Genomic DNA, 16976 nt, shown 5'->3' with positions numbered 1-16976 from the left:
TCTGATGAGAAAGTGTTAGTGGAGCTGGCCTGGAGTCAGAAACAGGAAGATGCAGGATTTGGGCTGAAATGGGGAAAAGTGGTTCGCACTAGTGCCTTAAAGCAAGAAGGTTGTAGGTTGAAGCTTGTTGGCCTTTCTGTGGAGGTTGGATGTTCTCCCACAGTCCAATGAAATGCTGCTTAGGTTCATTGGTGCTTCTAAATTGGCTGTAGGTGTGGATGTGAGAGAGTGCTTCTCTGTCTCTCTCTGTTGGCCCTGTGATGGACTGCTCACCTGTGCAGGTGGACCACGCCTCTTGCCCTATGACAGCTAGGGCACAGGCTGCAGCCCTGTGAGCCTAAGCTGAATAAACAGTTAGCAAAAATGATCCATAGATGGCCTGAAATCCCCCAGTTAGCAGTTTGGTAGATAGCTATGACATGCTAATCCCATCCAGCAGCTGTATTCTACCTGTAAGCTGATCCCTGCTGAGCCAAAGCACTTTTTCATATACAAATTACAACCTTTAATAGAAACCTATTGGTCAGCATCTTATTAGCCTGCTGTTAGCTTCATTCCACAGAAAACTGAGAGAAACTAACAGAGTTGATAAAGAATAAAGAGAAATGTGCTGATTTAAAGCCTTTGAAGTGCTTCAGATGATCTCTGTCCACTTCTGTCCACTCATTCATTCATGTAAGCTTTCTAATGCAGCTTTGATCTTCACAGTCTGCTTCATGAAACTCATTCTAACCCTGAATGTCAGAGTGTTCCTCCTTCTCTTTCCCATCATTCATGCTGGCAGTGGAGGAGATTTGGATGTTGGACTGTGTTTTGGATGATGTGTGTATGTTTGTGTTGGACTGCTGTCTGTAAAGCAAACGCACATTTTGCTTTGGATTTCAGTGTCAGACAGACTTTAAGGTGGAATGAAGACTTGGAGAGTTTCACAGTGAATTATCCAGTGGAGGATTTTTCTTCTTCTTTGAAGGTTTGAAATGTGAACATTGTTCTGCTGCAGTCAATGGACTAAACCAGAGAAGAAGAAAACAGACTTTACCATGAAGATCCTCAGTGTGGATCAGTATAATATCAGCCTGATGTCTGCAGTTTAGTGTCAGCACAACTTTCACATCATATTCATCTCAGCACAACTAAAACATGCTGACTGACCCCAGAGTTTCAAGTCCACATCCTGGACTCTCCAGGAAACCACACAGATGCTTCACTCCTGAATCCTGCAGGTTGTCGTTGTATCTCAGGTCCAGCTGTCTCAGATGGGAGGGGTTGGACTTCAGTGCTGCTGCCAGATAATCACAGCTGATCTCTGACAAACCACAGTCCCACAATCTGTATAAAGAATGAAAGATGTAAGTTTATTAGACAAAGTGTGAGCTTGAAATCATTCAGTGTTTCATCATCTGTTCAGAGCTGAAGAAGGTTCAGAATGTAGAAGTTTAGAAAATGGAAACTCCAAACAGCTGACAGAGTTCATACGCCTTTGTCAGGGTCAAATTCAAGCAAGACCATGTGAAAATTAAAACACATCATCCTAGGTGAACTTAAACACCTTTGTTCCCCTTTTGTTAAGACATAGAAAAGTACACCACACAAAAATACTGCAAAAGGAAACGGTCGCCTTATATACATAGTGTATAAACTCAAAATGCACATTTCACTTCAAATTAAGATTAAGGCTTTGAACAGATCACATAGTTCAGTTCAACATATAAGACTTTAAGAATGCACAAGCATCTACTTAAAATCTATTTAATTTATCATCCATGATATTATTTTGTACAATTCCAATGTATTTTGTTCATCTCCCTTAAATAAACAGGCAGTCTTAAAGTATGAAATATTCATATACAAACACATATAAATGTGTGTACTGTCTCAGCGGCTGATAGTACCCCACAGGCCTCAGTGTGAGCTTGAAGACATTTATAATGTTTAAGTAGTTTAATGTGCAGGTGCTGACGATAAACACATTTTGAATGAAAGCCGGGGAACTTTGGTAGCACAGAAACAAGTGGCTATTCTTTGTGACTATATGGATCACTCACAATACCATTATTTCACACAAAGGCACCAAATTAATACTCAAAAAAGCTGCAGCAATACACACAAATATAAACAGTACTTGGTGACTGTTAAGTCTAATTGTTGAATGTTGCCATTGTGTTTCTTAAATTTGTACAGTCTTAGTTCAAGCAGTAGGATCAAAGCCATTCCTTTGATCCTGGCCACCTCTCCAACCACTCTGTGCTGGGGGAGGTTTTATTGTAGATACATCCTATCTGGAAGATCTGTTTCTTTTGATGTAAACTTCCTGGGTTTACGACCCTTTGGTCAGCAGGAGGTCTGACACACACACACACACACACACACACACACACACACACACACACACACACACACACACACACACACACACACACACACACACACACTCTTACAGAAGTTCACACATATACATAAAATGCTTTGTCTTAGAACAAAGGGGGCGTGGCTTTGTTCTGACGTGTTTTGTGTGAACTGTCTCCCAATAAAAGGTAGCAGCAGGAGGTCAGATCTGTGGTCATTTTCGTGGTGGACACAGACGAGGCCTCCCTTTCGCAAATAATTGATCGATCGACTGTCTTGTTTTCTTCATGATGAATAAGTCTCTAGAATTAGCGGGGCTTGTGGAAACACAGACCCAACAGTGACAACTTTGCTTTTAGCCTTTAACCCTTCTTGACTACTTTTGATGTGGCCTCTATATTTTACCTTTAAAAACAGTTTATCTTGCCAATCTGTTATTTTCTCATTTTGACCAACTGTATCAGCACAATTTATCTAAATTCAGACAAAATTTAAAATACACGTAGAAAGTGATATTTTGACTGTAAAAACCACACACATGTTTAACGAATCATCTTCATAACTTGAAATGCAAATAGAGATTGTACACTTTTAAAAATATGCACACGTTTTGCAAACAACAAAGTTATATGGTACTATTTACCAAAAAATGCAGCCAAGGCTCAGACGTTTTTCATATAATCATTTCAAACTATTTACAGAACAATCAGGTGTCAAACAATAGTTTGTGTCACTCTAACACATATGAGAACAGCACAGGGATAAACCTGCAGGTCTGACAGCAGGTGTGTCACTCAGCGTTTACACTGCAATCTGCCTTTGTTGGCTTTAAGGCAGCAACTGTGACGATCACTAGTAGAACTGACACACAAAACAAAACAACAGCTACACACTAAATACACAAGACAACAAACTAACTTGAGACCAAACACGGTAAACGTCACAAATCTCTCACGTATCAAAACTCTCTCTCTCTTTCGCTCACTCGCTCTCTCTTGCCGGTCACTCCTAAAACTTCCCCCTTTTGCTAAACAACCAAATGTCATGTTTCCATATCATTTTTGATTGGTCGACATGGTACATTTTCCCACCTATAGGGCTTTGGAGCGTGATGTCACGGGAGATGGGCCACGCCCCCTTCCGCCATGACAGTAGGCCAGCCAAAGGATACCATTTCAGCTATGGATCGTACGTGTTGTGTTGTCGGTTGCAACGTTAGATCACACGATCGTGAAGGCAAGAAGCTGGATAACGGGCTCTCTTTTCATCGTTTTCCATCCTGGAGGCAACGTGAGGGATCCCATGTATCCGATATTACTAAACAAAGACGTCAGGCTTGGATTGCAGCGGTGAGACGAGCGGATATCGAGTTCTCTGCAATCCCCAGCTTTTTGTTGGTTTGCTCACGGCATTTTCTTTCCGGTGAGTTCTAAATTAATTCATATCACTCTTGAAAGGCTTTTAGTGTTATTTTCAACGTGCTGAGGTCATAGATAATGAGATAAAACATGCTAATGTGTGATGCTGCAGAACCACATCATGTCGACTGAGTAGCTTATGATTTGGCATTATTGCAGGCAAACCAGCATATGAAATGGATGTAACAAATCCAGACTGGGCACCAACACTGCACATGGGGCATGACGACATACCTGTATCAGACTCGGACCGGCACTCAAGGCGTACGCAACGGAAGCGAAAAAGAGCACCCATCGGAGGTAAACAACCCCCCCCCCCTCTAAAAACATACTAAATTGCTATCACTGTACACTAATCCGCACATAACTTCCAGATGAATCACACACCTGTCATTGGAATATTGGTGTACATTTACCTTATGTCTAATTTTATCTTACAGGCTTTTGTTATGCAGCTGCAGAGTCTGAAGGTGTGCCCCGTGCAGAAGTGATTGATGAAGATCTGACAGAAGACCAACAGCAAAATCACAATGTCATGGAGGCAGTGGACAGCAGTTGTGTTGGACAAGTGGAGGTTGAGGTACCAGCTGCAAATGTGGATATACTGAAGAAATGTAAACCTTTTAAAATGATGACAGATTACAAACTCTCAGCTGTGTCTGTAATCAAACCTCTGTAACTTTGCTTCACTTCAGCAGCATCAGCTCATGTTCACATGTTGATTCATGGTTTGCTTCAGTTTTTGATGGACTGCAGAATATTTTGAAGGTTATCTGCTATAAAAAGCCAGAACAGGAAAATCTGCTTCATGTGTTTCTGTTTGATCCTCAGTGACTTTGACACAAAGGCCTCTGCTGTGATGATCACACCTCTGATCAAGTCTCACAGTGTCAGCTTTGTTTTTATACATATGGATATGTGCTGATAAATGATCAGAGTTATAATATTTCCCACTGCCTGCTGTGTGCCGTGACCTTTGACCTGCTAAAGACAGTCAGCTGTGGATTATTCATTGTTGTGTCTGATACTTAGAACTGTGAGGAAGAACACTACACAGTTCATCAGGGTCCCCTCTCTCTGAATCAGGAAAGGTGGGCAGGCCGCGTGTGGGCCGCGGGCCATACGTTGAGTCTCACTGTTTGAAATGTGAACATTGTTCTGCTGCAGTCAATGGACTAAACCAGAGAAGAAGAAAACAGACTTTACCATGAAGATCCTCAGTGTGGATCAGTATAATATCAGCCTGATGTCTGCAGTTTAGTGTCAGCACAACTTTCACATCATATTCATCTCAGCACAACTAAAACATGCTGACTGACCCCAGAGTTTCAAGTCCACATCCTGGACTCTCCAGGAAACCACACAGATGCTTCACTCCTGAATCCTGCAGCTTGTAGTTGGAGCTCAGCTCCAGCTGTCTCAGATGGGAGGGGTTGGACTTCAGTGCTGCTGCCAGATAATCACAGCTGATCTCTGACAAACCACAGACGCTCAATCTGTATAAAGAATGAAAGATGTAAGTTTATTAGACAAAGTGTGAGCTTGAAATCATTCAGTGTTTCATCATCTGTTCAGAGCTGAAGAAGGTTCAGAATGTAGAAGTTTAGAAAATGGAAACTCCAAACAGCTGAAGCCAACAGGAAGCAGCTTCAAACAAACACAACAAGAGAAAAAACTCTGAATGTTTCACATTAAAGTCGTACATTTATCATAAAAACAGGACAAAGACTTGAAAAAGTCGTGTTTTTCCTTCCAGGAACCACAAGGCTTCACTTTTAAAGGTGAAGTGTGAAAGAAATGGACATATTTGAAGTCCAACACCTTTTTCCAGTCACATTATTAAAGCAGACAAACTACAAGCTCATTTTCATTCCAACAAGTCATCTTCTGACCTGGACTAACAACACTGGTCTCTATGTGCAGCTGGCTGTGAGACCAGTGCTCAGGGAGCGTCTACAAAGTGCAACACTGAAAGAACATCACACACTCATTTGCTTCCATCATCCAACCTGAAGAGGAAACAGAGACGCCTCCCTTTCAAAGTAAAAGCTGCTCCTTTTGGACACAGTATCAAAGAAAGTCTACAGTATAACATAGAAAAGACAGAACAAAGTTTTGGTTGTTTTTAAATTGTGCAGAAATGAAACTACACTAAGCTCAATTATGTGACAGACATTTCATCCCATGTCAGTTTGGCCTCATCCTGGGCCGGATTATCCAGCACACACTCTGACCACAGGCCCAGGGGCCACGCACAGCTGGGCTCCATCCAAGAGACAGCAAACAAACCAACACAATAATAAAAAGCACCATGTGATCTTCTTACATCTTCAAGACAAACATAGTAAAAACATGAGCATATTTGTTTCCTGATAAAATGATGTGACAGGTAGAACAGAGTAAAGTGGTGGTGTTACAGCCTTTCTCCCCTCTGCTGCCGAGGCTGTTAGTCTCTCCCAAACTCAGCTACAGGACTTCCAAATGAATGAAAGCAGCAGAAGTGGCTTTACAAATGAAAGAGGAAGAGGAGAAGAAAAGGAGAGGGAGGCCACCCTGACCATCACTCCAGCTGAAAACATCACACTTCCATTAAAGTTGGTGAGGAAATGTTGAGCAGGATGAGCTGCTGGCTAATCTGGAGGCTGTAGCAGCAGCTCACAGTCACAGTGGATTTCCACTCATGAAAAAGCTCTGGCTGCTTCATTTCTCATCTCATATCAGAGACTTTAATGCTTCACTGAAGCTGTACTGTGATGCTTCCATATTCCAGTGAGGCCTCCATAATGATTTCAGCTGTTCTGTACACACACTGTGTGCCCTGTATGGCTCAAAGTCTCTGCAGCCTGTTTTTATCTGCTATCATCAGATCTTCATCATCCTCATTCACATCCCTCACACACTCTACAGCCTCATCAGCACCGACTTCATCTTCACTGACTGATGGAGCACAACATGAACCTGTGGAGGCTGAAACACTGTCCTGTCAAACATCTCCCCGTCACCACTCCACTTCTGTCAGCCTTTAAATGAACCCTGCTCAAGTCTGTCACTTCTGTTTGGAGCCAAAAGGAAAAACTCTTGTTCAGTCGTTTGGAAAGACAACATTTGTGAAAGCACTCAAACTTCGTCACATTTGTCTTCAGACACATCCTGAACATTTAGGAACTGAAGAAAGTTTCAAACATCAATCAAAGACCTGAAATATAGAAAAACAACAACAGCCGCAGTCAGTGAACTCACCTCAGAGTCTGCAGTCGACAGTTTGGACTCTCCAGTCCAGCACACAGAAGCTTCACACCTGAATCCTGGAGGTCTTTATTTCCACTCATGTCCAGCTCTGTCAGATGGGAGGGGTTGGACTTCAGAGCTGAGGCCACAACTTCACAGTGAGACTCTGAGAGTAGACAGTGAGTCAGTCTGTGATGATAGAAAATATAAAATGTGTTATTATAAAAGCAGAAAATCTGCATTATAAACACAGACTGAATGTATATGAAGACAAAACAGAGTGAGGTCATAATCTGATGAATCTGCTCTTCACATCTGTGCTTCAGCTCCTCTTACTGTGTTTGACATGACACAACGATTGAGTCTCTCTCAGACCTGCAGACTTTTAATGAGAATCTTTGTTTGGCTTTAATCTGCAGATGAAGGAGGAAGATGGTGTCACATTTAGGCTTCCATAATGTCCACAGTCTGTCACTGAGATCTGATCCAGAGTCAGAGTGAAGACACACATTTGGACTGTTTCCTGTTTTGACTCCAGAACATTTTGAATGAGTTCAGCTCAGTGAAGAGTTCCAGCTGGAAAGATGATCTCTGTTTGCTACCTGCTGTCAGGTACGACTGTTCACGTCCACACGCAGGAAAAACCTGCTGACTGTTACCAAACGGAGCAGAAATCTCATCACTGGACAATAATGATGAATGAACTCAGAGCTGCTGATATCAGATCTGATTTCAGGGGAACTAAACACAGAAATGATTGGCTCATTTGAGCTTTCTGAGCCATTATCTGCTGCTGTGTCGCTAGTTGGCAGAAAATGATTTGTATTCCTGTTCAGGGCTTCAGTGTTTATGAGTCCAGATCCAGGTGACAGCAAGTCAAAATGATGTTACCTGTCTGTGTCCAGCAGCAGCCTGTATTCACTTTGAATATTGTTATAACCTGACATGGATCAGTTTGTCTTTGATTGGTTTGTAAAGGTCACTGTTTCCATTGGACCTGAGTGACGTACAAAGACAGAGAGGGAGAGAAAGGAGAGAGAGGATGGAGACAGCAAAGAGAGAGCAAACACAAACAGGTGAGAGTGGACAGGTGACCAAGGTCAGCAACCAATCAGAGAGCTTCTGTTTGACCCACAGTCACTGATGATGACTGCACATAACCAAGCAGTGTGTTACTCTGATATCAAATATGGATCCTGCTCTTATAATAATGATCATCAGATGATATTATTGTGTTATTTTGTAGCTGAATACGATGTTTGTGTGATTATCAGTGAAAGAAGCAGTGAGGAGGATGGAGAGAGAGAGAGGACAGAGGGTGAAGTTAGAAACACTAAAAGGATTTTTCATGGATTTCATGGATGATTTGAGTGATTTCCAGCAGGACACTTAAACATGTCAGTGGACGTCCTAAAGAACATATTCACTGATATGAAACGTGTCATTGAACAGGATCAATATCAGTGGAAACATGGTGGAAACAGCTGTGACTGCATGGATGTGACACACTTCAAATCTGTTCTCCACTCTTGGATTTGGGATCCATGGAGCTGCTGCTGAGTCTGTACAATAAAGGAATGGTGTGGAAGGTTGCAGCGTACGGACACAAACACTTTCTGCTTACAATCTGATTTTATTTTCAACATTAAACTACTAACCTACACTGATCAATGATGTTAATGATCACATCTGGACTCACCCAGCCTTTCTGCAGGTCCTCACAGCTGGAATCAGTCTCTGTCGTCCCTGCTCTGATGTGTTGTACTTCTGCAGGTCCAACTCATCCAGAACCTCCTCTGACATCTGCAGCATGAAGGCCAGAGCTGAGCACTGGATCTCAGAGAGTTTCTTCTCTGATCTGTTCTCTGACTTCAGGAACTCTTGGATCTCCTGATGTACTGAGAGGTCGTTCATCTCCATCAGACAGTGGAAGATGTTGATGCTTCTGTCAGGAGAGATTTTATCACTGTTCATCTTCTTCAGGTTGTTGATGACTCTCTGGATGGTTCCTGGACTGATCTCTGTCTGACCCAGCAGACCTACTAAGAGTCTCTGGTTGGACTCCAGACAGAGGCCATGAAGGAAGCGAACAAATAGGTCCAGGTGGCCATTTTTACTCTGGAGGGATTTCTCCATGGCTCTCCTCAGAAATACATCAAGTGATTGGAGATCTTTGTCATCAAAAAGACTGGAAATCATCTTGATTAAAGATTTTGGTTTAAGGAAGTTCTTCAGCACCTCTGTCTTCCTGTTGGTGAGACAGTGGAACATGTAGACAGCAGCCAGAAACTCCTGAATGCTCAGATGAACAAAGCAGTAGACTGGTTTCTGGAAGATCACACACTCTCTTTTGAAGATCTCTGTACAAACTCCTGAGTACACCGAGGCCTCTGTCACATCCAGACCACACTGCTCCAGGTCTTCTTGGTAGAACATGATGTTTCCTTTCTCCAGATGTTCAAACGCCAGCCTCCCCAGCTTCAGAAGAACTTCCCTGTCAGCCTCCGTCAGCTCCTGTGGACTCGTCTCACGTCCCTCATGGTACTTGTTCTTCTTCCTCTTTGTCTGAACCAGCAGGAAGTGTGAGTACATGTCAGTCAGGGTCTTGGGCAGCTCTCCTCTCTGCTCTGTAGTCAACATGTGCTCCAGAACTGTAGCAGTGATCCAGCAGAAGACTGGGATACTACACATGATGTGGAGGCTCCTGGATGTCTTCATGTGGGAGATGATTCTGCTGGACAGCTCTTCATCACTGAATCTCCTCCTGAAGTACTCCTCCTTCTGGGCGTCAGTGAAGCCTCGTACTTCTGTTAGCCTGTCAACACATGTAGGAGGGATCTGATTGGCTGCTGCGGGTCGGGAAGTTATCCAGACGAGAGCCGAGGGAAGCAGATTCCCCTGGATGAGGTTTGTCAGCAGCTGGCTGACTGATGACTTCTGTGTGACATCAGACAGCAGCTTCCTGTTGGTGAAATCCAATGAAAGTCTGCTTTCATCCAGGCCGTCAAAGATGAACAAAAGCTGAGAGACAGCCAGCTTCTCTGCTGTGACCTTCTGTAATGTTGGATGGAAAACATGGAGCAGCTCCAGAAGACTGTACTGCTCATCTCTGATCAGGTTCAGCTCCCTGAATGAAAGCAGAACCACCACACTGACATGTTGGTTCTCCAAGCCCTCTGCCCAGTCCAGAGTGAACTTCTGCACTGAGAAGGTTTTTCCAACACCAGCCACGCCGTTGGTCAGAACCACTCTGATGGGTCTCTGTTGGTCAGGTAAGGCTTTAAAGATGTCCTGGCACCTGATTGGAGCGTCATGGAGGGCGTCCATCTTGGAAGCTGTCTCCAGCTGCCTCACCTCATGTTGGGTATGAACCTCTTCACTCTGTCCCTCTGTGATGTAGAGCTCAGTGTAGATGGTGTTGAGGAGGGTTCTACTTCCTGTTTCATCACTTCCTTCAGTCACACGTTCACATCTCCTCCTCAGACTGATCTTATGTTCATCTAAAACCTCCTGCAGACCAACATCTGCTGAAAGAAAGAAAAACAATGAGACTAAAGAGAAAGAAAACTCTTCAATGTCTGAACAACACAAGAAGTCCAGTTTTCAGAAATGAGTCCATCAGCAGACAGATGTTCAGTCTTACTTTGTACACAGCTGCTCTGACTGGCTGTCTGCAGTCCAGCTCTGCTTCTGGATCTTTCTCCACACTGTGCAGAAGCTCTGATGGTGACACAGAAAAGTCACAGTGGAGATACTTCTGTCCACCTTTGATTAGACTCATTATAAAAAGGAAAACAAAGTTTGAACACAGTCATGTTTCCAGTTCACTGACTTACATTTATTCCATGGACACTCACTCTAACCTGAACCACAGCTACAACCCAACATTGTTGAGGCCTCATCTCCTCCTTTCCTGACTGTAGAGGTTAAATATGCAACAACCAACAAATAAAAGAATTTGGTTCATTTCAAAGAAATTCACACGGTGACCAAGTAAAGTAACCGTAGTAAAGGAGACAACATCCCGTTGATGGTGGGATTATTTGAAAGATTTGCTTTGGTCACGTCACCAAATGCAGTTGAACCACCCGTGGATCCATGTTTGACCATTCTACCACTCTGAGCTCTGTTTTTGAATCATTTTATTATTATCATCATTCATTTATTCATTCTTTGGAGGGGGGCTATTTCCTAATGCCGCCCTAATAAGCTGATGTTCAAGGGGAAATATAACAGAAACTCTTTCAGTGTTATTCATTAATAAATTAACAGATAAACTGTGAAGAAGAAAAAACTGAGATTTAAAGGAGAGAGTGAGAAACTTGATCATCCATCCTCATAATACATGTTTATCAGTATCTGCTGTGACCATACTGCAGTAATAACTACAAGTCTACATTTCTGTGACTGTTGATCAATCACAGCAGGAATCTGAGCTCATCTCTGCACACAGAGCAGCTTCAGCTCTGGGATAAACTGCTCGCTTCACGTCCTTCTCAGCTCACAGACACTCATCCTGATATTTTCCTTTAACATTTGATGGTATAATTCATCTGAGTTTACACTTTATCTGCATAAATACAGAAAAACAGACCCAAACACCATAAACCATCAGTTTCACCATGTAGAATATATTGCTGTTTCCTTTTAATTCAGAGAAAAACTCTGATTTGGATTTTCTCTGTTCTCTTTGCCACAGCCCATCCTAGCAGCATGAATAACACTTTAGGAGGAACGTCTTGATCCATTCTCAATCATCCAGGAAAGTAAATCTCCAAAAGTTGATTCTGTTCATCTGGATGTAGCGTCCCAGCTGGACTTTTGTCAAAGCTGCAAAGGCACCTAAAGAAAGCTCCAGCCGATCCAGGAGAGAAGGACAACCGCTGACTAAGACAAAACCTGTAGTGATCCCGTATGTGTCTGGAGTATCGGAGCAGTTGAGACAGATTTTTTCTAAACACTGGGTCTCTGTGGCTTTTAAACCCCAAAACACGCTGCGCCAAAAACTGGTCCACCCCAAGGATCGGGTCCCCCGACACAAATAGAGTAACATAGTGTACGCTGTTAAGTGCAGGAGGATTGGCAGGATTTATACATCGAGGAAACCAAACAACCTCTGGCTACAACACAGAAGAGCTTCCTCGTCAGGCCAGGACTCTGCAGTCTATTTACACCTACAGGCCAGTGGACACTCTTTCAATGATGAGGATGTACACATCCTGGACAGGGAGGAACGCTGGTTTGAGGGCGGAGTCAAGGAGGCCATTTATGTGAAAAGAGAAAGACCATCTCTGAATCGAGGAGGGGCCTAAGGGTACATCTGTCACCATCTTACATGCTGTGATTGCAGCCATTCCCCAACTCTCTGAATGGTGCTCATGGACATTGATCAGTGGTTGTTGATCAGTCGTCATGAGAATTTTCATAATTAAGATTAAGGAACTGACCTCACAGCCCATTGTTCCTTCAGTGGGCAGGTTTCAGTCATTATGCAAATGTCCTGTTTATAAGATTGAAACCTGCAGTCAGCTGAGACTGAAGGAGTCACCTGGATGAGAGACAAAACGTTTCTCCCACTAAACGGGGGGGCGATCGTGGCTCAAGAGTTGGGCGTTCGTCTTGTAATCGGAAGGTTGCCGGTTCGAGCCTCGGCTTGGACAGTCTCGGTCGTTGTGTCCTTGGGCAAGACACTTCACCTGTTGCCTACTGGTGGTGGTCAGAGGGCCCGGTGGCGCCAGTGTCCGGCAGCCTCGCCTCTGTCAGTGCGCCCCAGGGTGGCTGTGGCTACAATGTAGCTTGCCATCACCAGTGTGTGAATGTGTGTGTGAATGGGTGGATGACTGGATATGTAAAGCGCTTTGGGGTCCTTAGGGACTAGTAAAAGCGCTATATAAATACAGGCCATTTACCATTTAAACGCTATGAACAGAAACAACTTTTGGAGAAAGTTGAATCAGTATTTCAGCTTTAAGAGGGTATTTTAACACAAACATCAGTCCTTCTACTTAAGTATGTTTGACACTTTGTTTAATCATCATTTTTAATGATCAAATATAATTATGTTTGTTATTTGTGGATTTTAAATGTCCTTGACAGAGACAGATGATGATCATTATCCTGCACTGTGGTCTCAGGTTTGGTCGAGCTAGCACAAAGAATGGCTATGTTGAACTTCCTCCTGGGATCTACACTAAGAAGTGAGTCCAACATTAGCAGGGTCTCTTTCCTTTATCTGATTCACTTTAGCATTCACAGTCACGTGAAGCTTGTTATTAACTCAATAAGTCAACCCAGGGTTTCAGCTGAGCGCTCACATGAAACACATGGTGTTGGCAGCATCTGATCAATCATATTCATGGAGACGTGTATCAGCAACAGAGCAGCTGAGTTTGCAGAAGGAAGTCAAACTAAACCACAGGAACAATATGAGGAGATTACACACATAATAAAATACTAGCAGTAACACAGCTGCTGCAGACAAATCAGTCATGTGATCGTGTGTGAGAGGAGAAGGACTGTAAAGGAGTTTGGTGTTAAAAGCTCTGTATGAATGTGGGAGACTTTGAAGGGCTTTAAAAAGGCCAATATAAAATAAAAGGCAGCAAAATTGCTGAGTGTGAAAGTCACCAGACTTATCAGACCTCTGTGATTAAGACCTGTAAGAACACCTGTTTGTACTTGTTGGCATTATATCAAACACACACGTATATTAAGCCTTTGTTTGAACTCTGGTTGAATTTGTTACTTTCAGACTGTGAAACATCACAGAGGCTGCAGCTGCACATCTTTTATTCACCTGGAAATTTACTTTAAATGTTAGATGGAAAATGTATTGCTCAGTTTAACCAAAGTAAGAACAAGAATCCATAAACCTTCATAAAGACAAACATCTCCCAGAACATTGAGCTGCTGAAGTGTCACTGAAGGGAAAAACTATTTGTCCTCCTCCATCCAGCAACACCTGAAACACCTGAGTGGAAGCTCCTCCCTACACTGTGTTTGAAGCAAAGCACAAAGGAGACACCTGCTGGAGCAGCTGGAGTCCTACAGACACTCAGCCTCTTCACTACACAAACACCTCCTACAACATCCACTCTTTCCACTCTGACTGCTGTGTTTGTGGAAACACTCCAACACACACCGCTTCACATACCAACATAGAAATGTGTGAAAAAGAGCTGAGCTGATATTAAACATGAGGATTTATTCAAAAATACAGAGTCAGGAACAACATCTAGACACACATTACCTCTCAGCAGCAGAAGAACAGCCTTTAAAGTAAACACCAAAATCCTTCGACTCGTTGCTCTTTAAGGAAACACAGCTGGGTTCAGGTCCAGGAGATTCTGGCCTCTTATTGATCCTAAAAGAAAAACAATAAATGTCACAGCTTCATGAGACAGGAAGGAAAAACTGGAAACATTAAATTAAAGACATGATGAACAATCTCATAAAAATAATGTACTTACTCTTTGTCACATAACAGTCTTTTGTTAAAGTTTACACCAACATCCTTCGACATGTTGCTCTTTAAGGAAACACAGCTGGGTTCAGGTCCAGGCTCTGGATTAGTTTCAGGGTTATGTCCAGCTGAGCCTGGTACGCCCCACAGCTCTGGGCTTTAAAACAACACACACAGAGGTATGAGTGTGAATAATGATGGAGCAGTGATGTGAGTGCTGAGCTGTGACATGGAGAAGAGTCATGGACAGTTAGAGATGGTCATCTCACCTCTGAGCTTTGGTCTGGCTCTCATGTTCCCCACACAGAGTGCTTTTAGAGGGAGGGACTCCCTCCTCTCTGTCCTCACACTGATCCATGCTGCTCAGTTCACATCAGCTCACACACACTTTCTACCTTCACCTGCAGAGGAAACACAAATCATTCATGTGCACATCAACTGAGAGCTGCAGAGGTCGTGTCTGATGTGTTGGACTAACATCCATCTGAGACGCAGCTTTCATCAGTTCACTACAAAAAGTGTCACAGAGCCCAGTTCAGCCTCCAAATCCTCCATTACTGTAGTCCTACAAAGCAGCAGGTCAAACATGGCTGCAGAGAGCAGCTTTATGTCAGTAACCATGTCCAGGACCGAGCTGACTGCTTACAGAGTTCATACTCTAACTGCTAGCTGCTCTGCTAGCTAAGCTAACTCAGTAACAGTGACTCTGACAGCAGTTACTGTGGAACAGCGGCCGAGCTCAGGACACATTCAGTGTGTTTAGTCTGAGTCCTGGACTCTGATTCAATGGATTCAATCCAGCTCAGAGTTTCATGTGTTCATCAGAATAAAATACATGTACTAATATAACAGAAGTAATGCTCTGAATGCAGGACTGTAATGGAGGATAAATAAGGTTTTTACAGCCTGAAAGAAACATTCAGTTCATATATTTGTAGACAGTGAAGCAGTTTTTAATACTGCAGCTGTTTCCTTCACCTGTGTGTGTGTGAGCCACACCTTCATGTGCTGCTTTAGAAATATGTGGTCTGACTGCTCAGACTGAGTCTAGGAGGAAAGTTCACACGCTGGAGAAAGTTTTGTTCCTAACTTTGTCAGAGTTCGGCTCCAAAGACAAAGAAGACGGAGCTCACAGTCTGTAGATGGTCCTCAGTGTGTGTGTGAAGCCAAGAGAGCACACAGGAGTGTGTTTATGTCAGCAAATCAGTGTGTGTGAAGAGTCTGAGGGAGTGTGTGAATGAGACTCAACACTGAAACCAACAGTCCAAGAAAAGCGTCTGGACTTCTTTAAGTTTAACTTAAAGAAGTCCAGACGCTTTTCTTTTTGTCTCCATAATGTCTCCATAATGCTGCAATGTTATCTGCCCCAGAAACACTGTGCAGAAGCTCTGATGGTGACACAGAAAAGTCACAGTGGAGATACTTCTGTCCACCTTTGATTAGACTCATTATAAAAAGGAAAACAAAGTTTGAACACAGTCATGTTTCCAGTTCACTGACTTACATTTATTCCATGGACACTCACTCTAACCTGAAGCACAGCTACAACCCAACATTGTTGAGGCCTCATCTCCTCCTTTCCTGACTGTAGAGGTTAAATATGCAACAACCGACAAATAAAAGAATTTGGTTCATTTCAAAGAAATTCACACGGTGATCAAGTAAAGTAACCGTAGTAAAGGAGACAACATCCCGTTGATGGTGGGATTATTTGAAAGATTTGCTTTGGTCACGTCACCAAATGCAGTTGAACTACCCGTGGATCCATGTTTGACCATTCTACCACTCTGAGCTCTGCTTTTGAATCATTTTATTATTATCATCATTCATTTATTCATTCTTTGGAGGGGGGCTATTTCCTAATGCCGCCCTAATAAGCTGATGTTCAAGGGGAAATATAACAGAAACTCTTTCAGTGTTATTCATTAATAAATTAACAGATAAACTGTGAAGAAGAAAAAACTGAGATTTAAAGGAGAGAGTGAGAAACTTGATCATCCATCCTCATAATACATGTTTATCAGTATCTGCTGTGACCATACTGCAGTAATAACTACAAGTCTACATTTCTGTGACTGTTGATCAATCACAGCAGGAATCTGAGCTCATCTCTGCACACAGAGCAGCTTCAGCTCTGGGATAAACTGCTAGCTTCACGTCCTTCTCAGCTCACAGACACTCATCCTGATATTTTCCTTTAACATTTGATGGTATAATTCATCTGAGTTTACACTTTATCTGCATAAATACAGAAAAACAGACCCAAACACCAGAAACCATCAGTTTCACGTTCAACGGGAAGTGGCTCAAACGTCACAGTTTCATAACGTCACCCTGAACTCCACTCACGGAGTTTCTGTCGCCATTGTAGTTTTTAAAGTCCCGTGATAAAGGCGGGTCTTTCTGTGAATCCGCACGCTCATTGGCTAATAGCTCGAGATTGACACATCGTTATCCAATGAGCGTGCGGGAACTTCCGACATAAAGTTGTTTCCTTTGAAAAACCAAAGTCTGATTATTTT

At 42.9% G+C, this 16976-nt stretch overlaps 1 protein-coding gene across 2 annotated transcripts in view; it reads right to left on the bottom strand.

The window, feature by feature from the left end:
• Positions 1 to 7000: 7000 nt before the first annotated feature.
• The window catches only part of LOC146716557 (protein NLRC3-like), a 224524-nt gene continuing 214548 nt past the window's right edge, over positions 7001 to 16976 (bottom strand). The window contains exons 2-4 of one of the 2 annotated variants that reach the window (XM_085452482.1): positions 10636 to 10712; positions 8692 to 10519; positions 7001 to 7181 (exon numbers count right to left, since the gene is read on the bottom strand). In XM_085452482.1, the coding sequence (XP_085308608.1) occupies positions 7001 to 7181; positions 8692 to 10319 (1809 nt within the window). In that variant the 5' untranslated portion in view covers positions 10320 to 10519; positions 10636 to 10712. Of the gene's footprint in view, positions 7182 to 7899; positions 7990 to 8691; positions 10520 to 10635; positions 10713 to 16976 lie in introns of those variants that run through there. The other variant, XM_085452483.1, reaches the window with a different exon arrangement.

The sequence above is a fragment of the Copadichromis virginalis genome, linkage group LG3 (assembly GCF_057382275.1).
Source record: "Copadichromis virginalis isolate Kocher_CV1m ecotype Utaka linkage group LG3, C_Virginalis_male_GT1.1, whole genome shotgun sequence".
NCBI lineage: Eukaryota > Metazoa > Chordata > Actinopteri > Cichliformes > Cichlidae > Copadichromis > Copadichromis virginalis.
The sequence above is the reverse complement of the archived record's forward strand: the minus strand, read 5'-3'. Positions and strand labels throughout refer to the sequence as shown.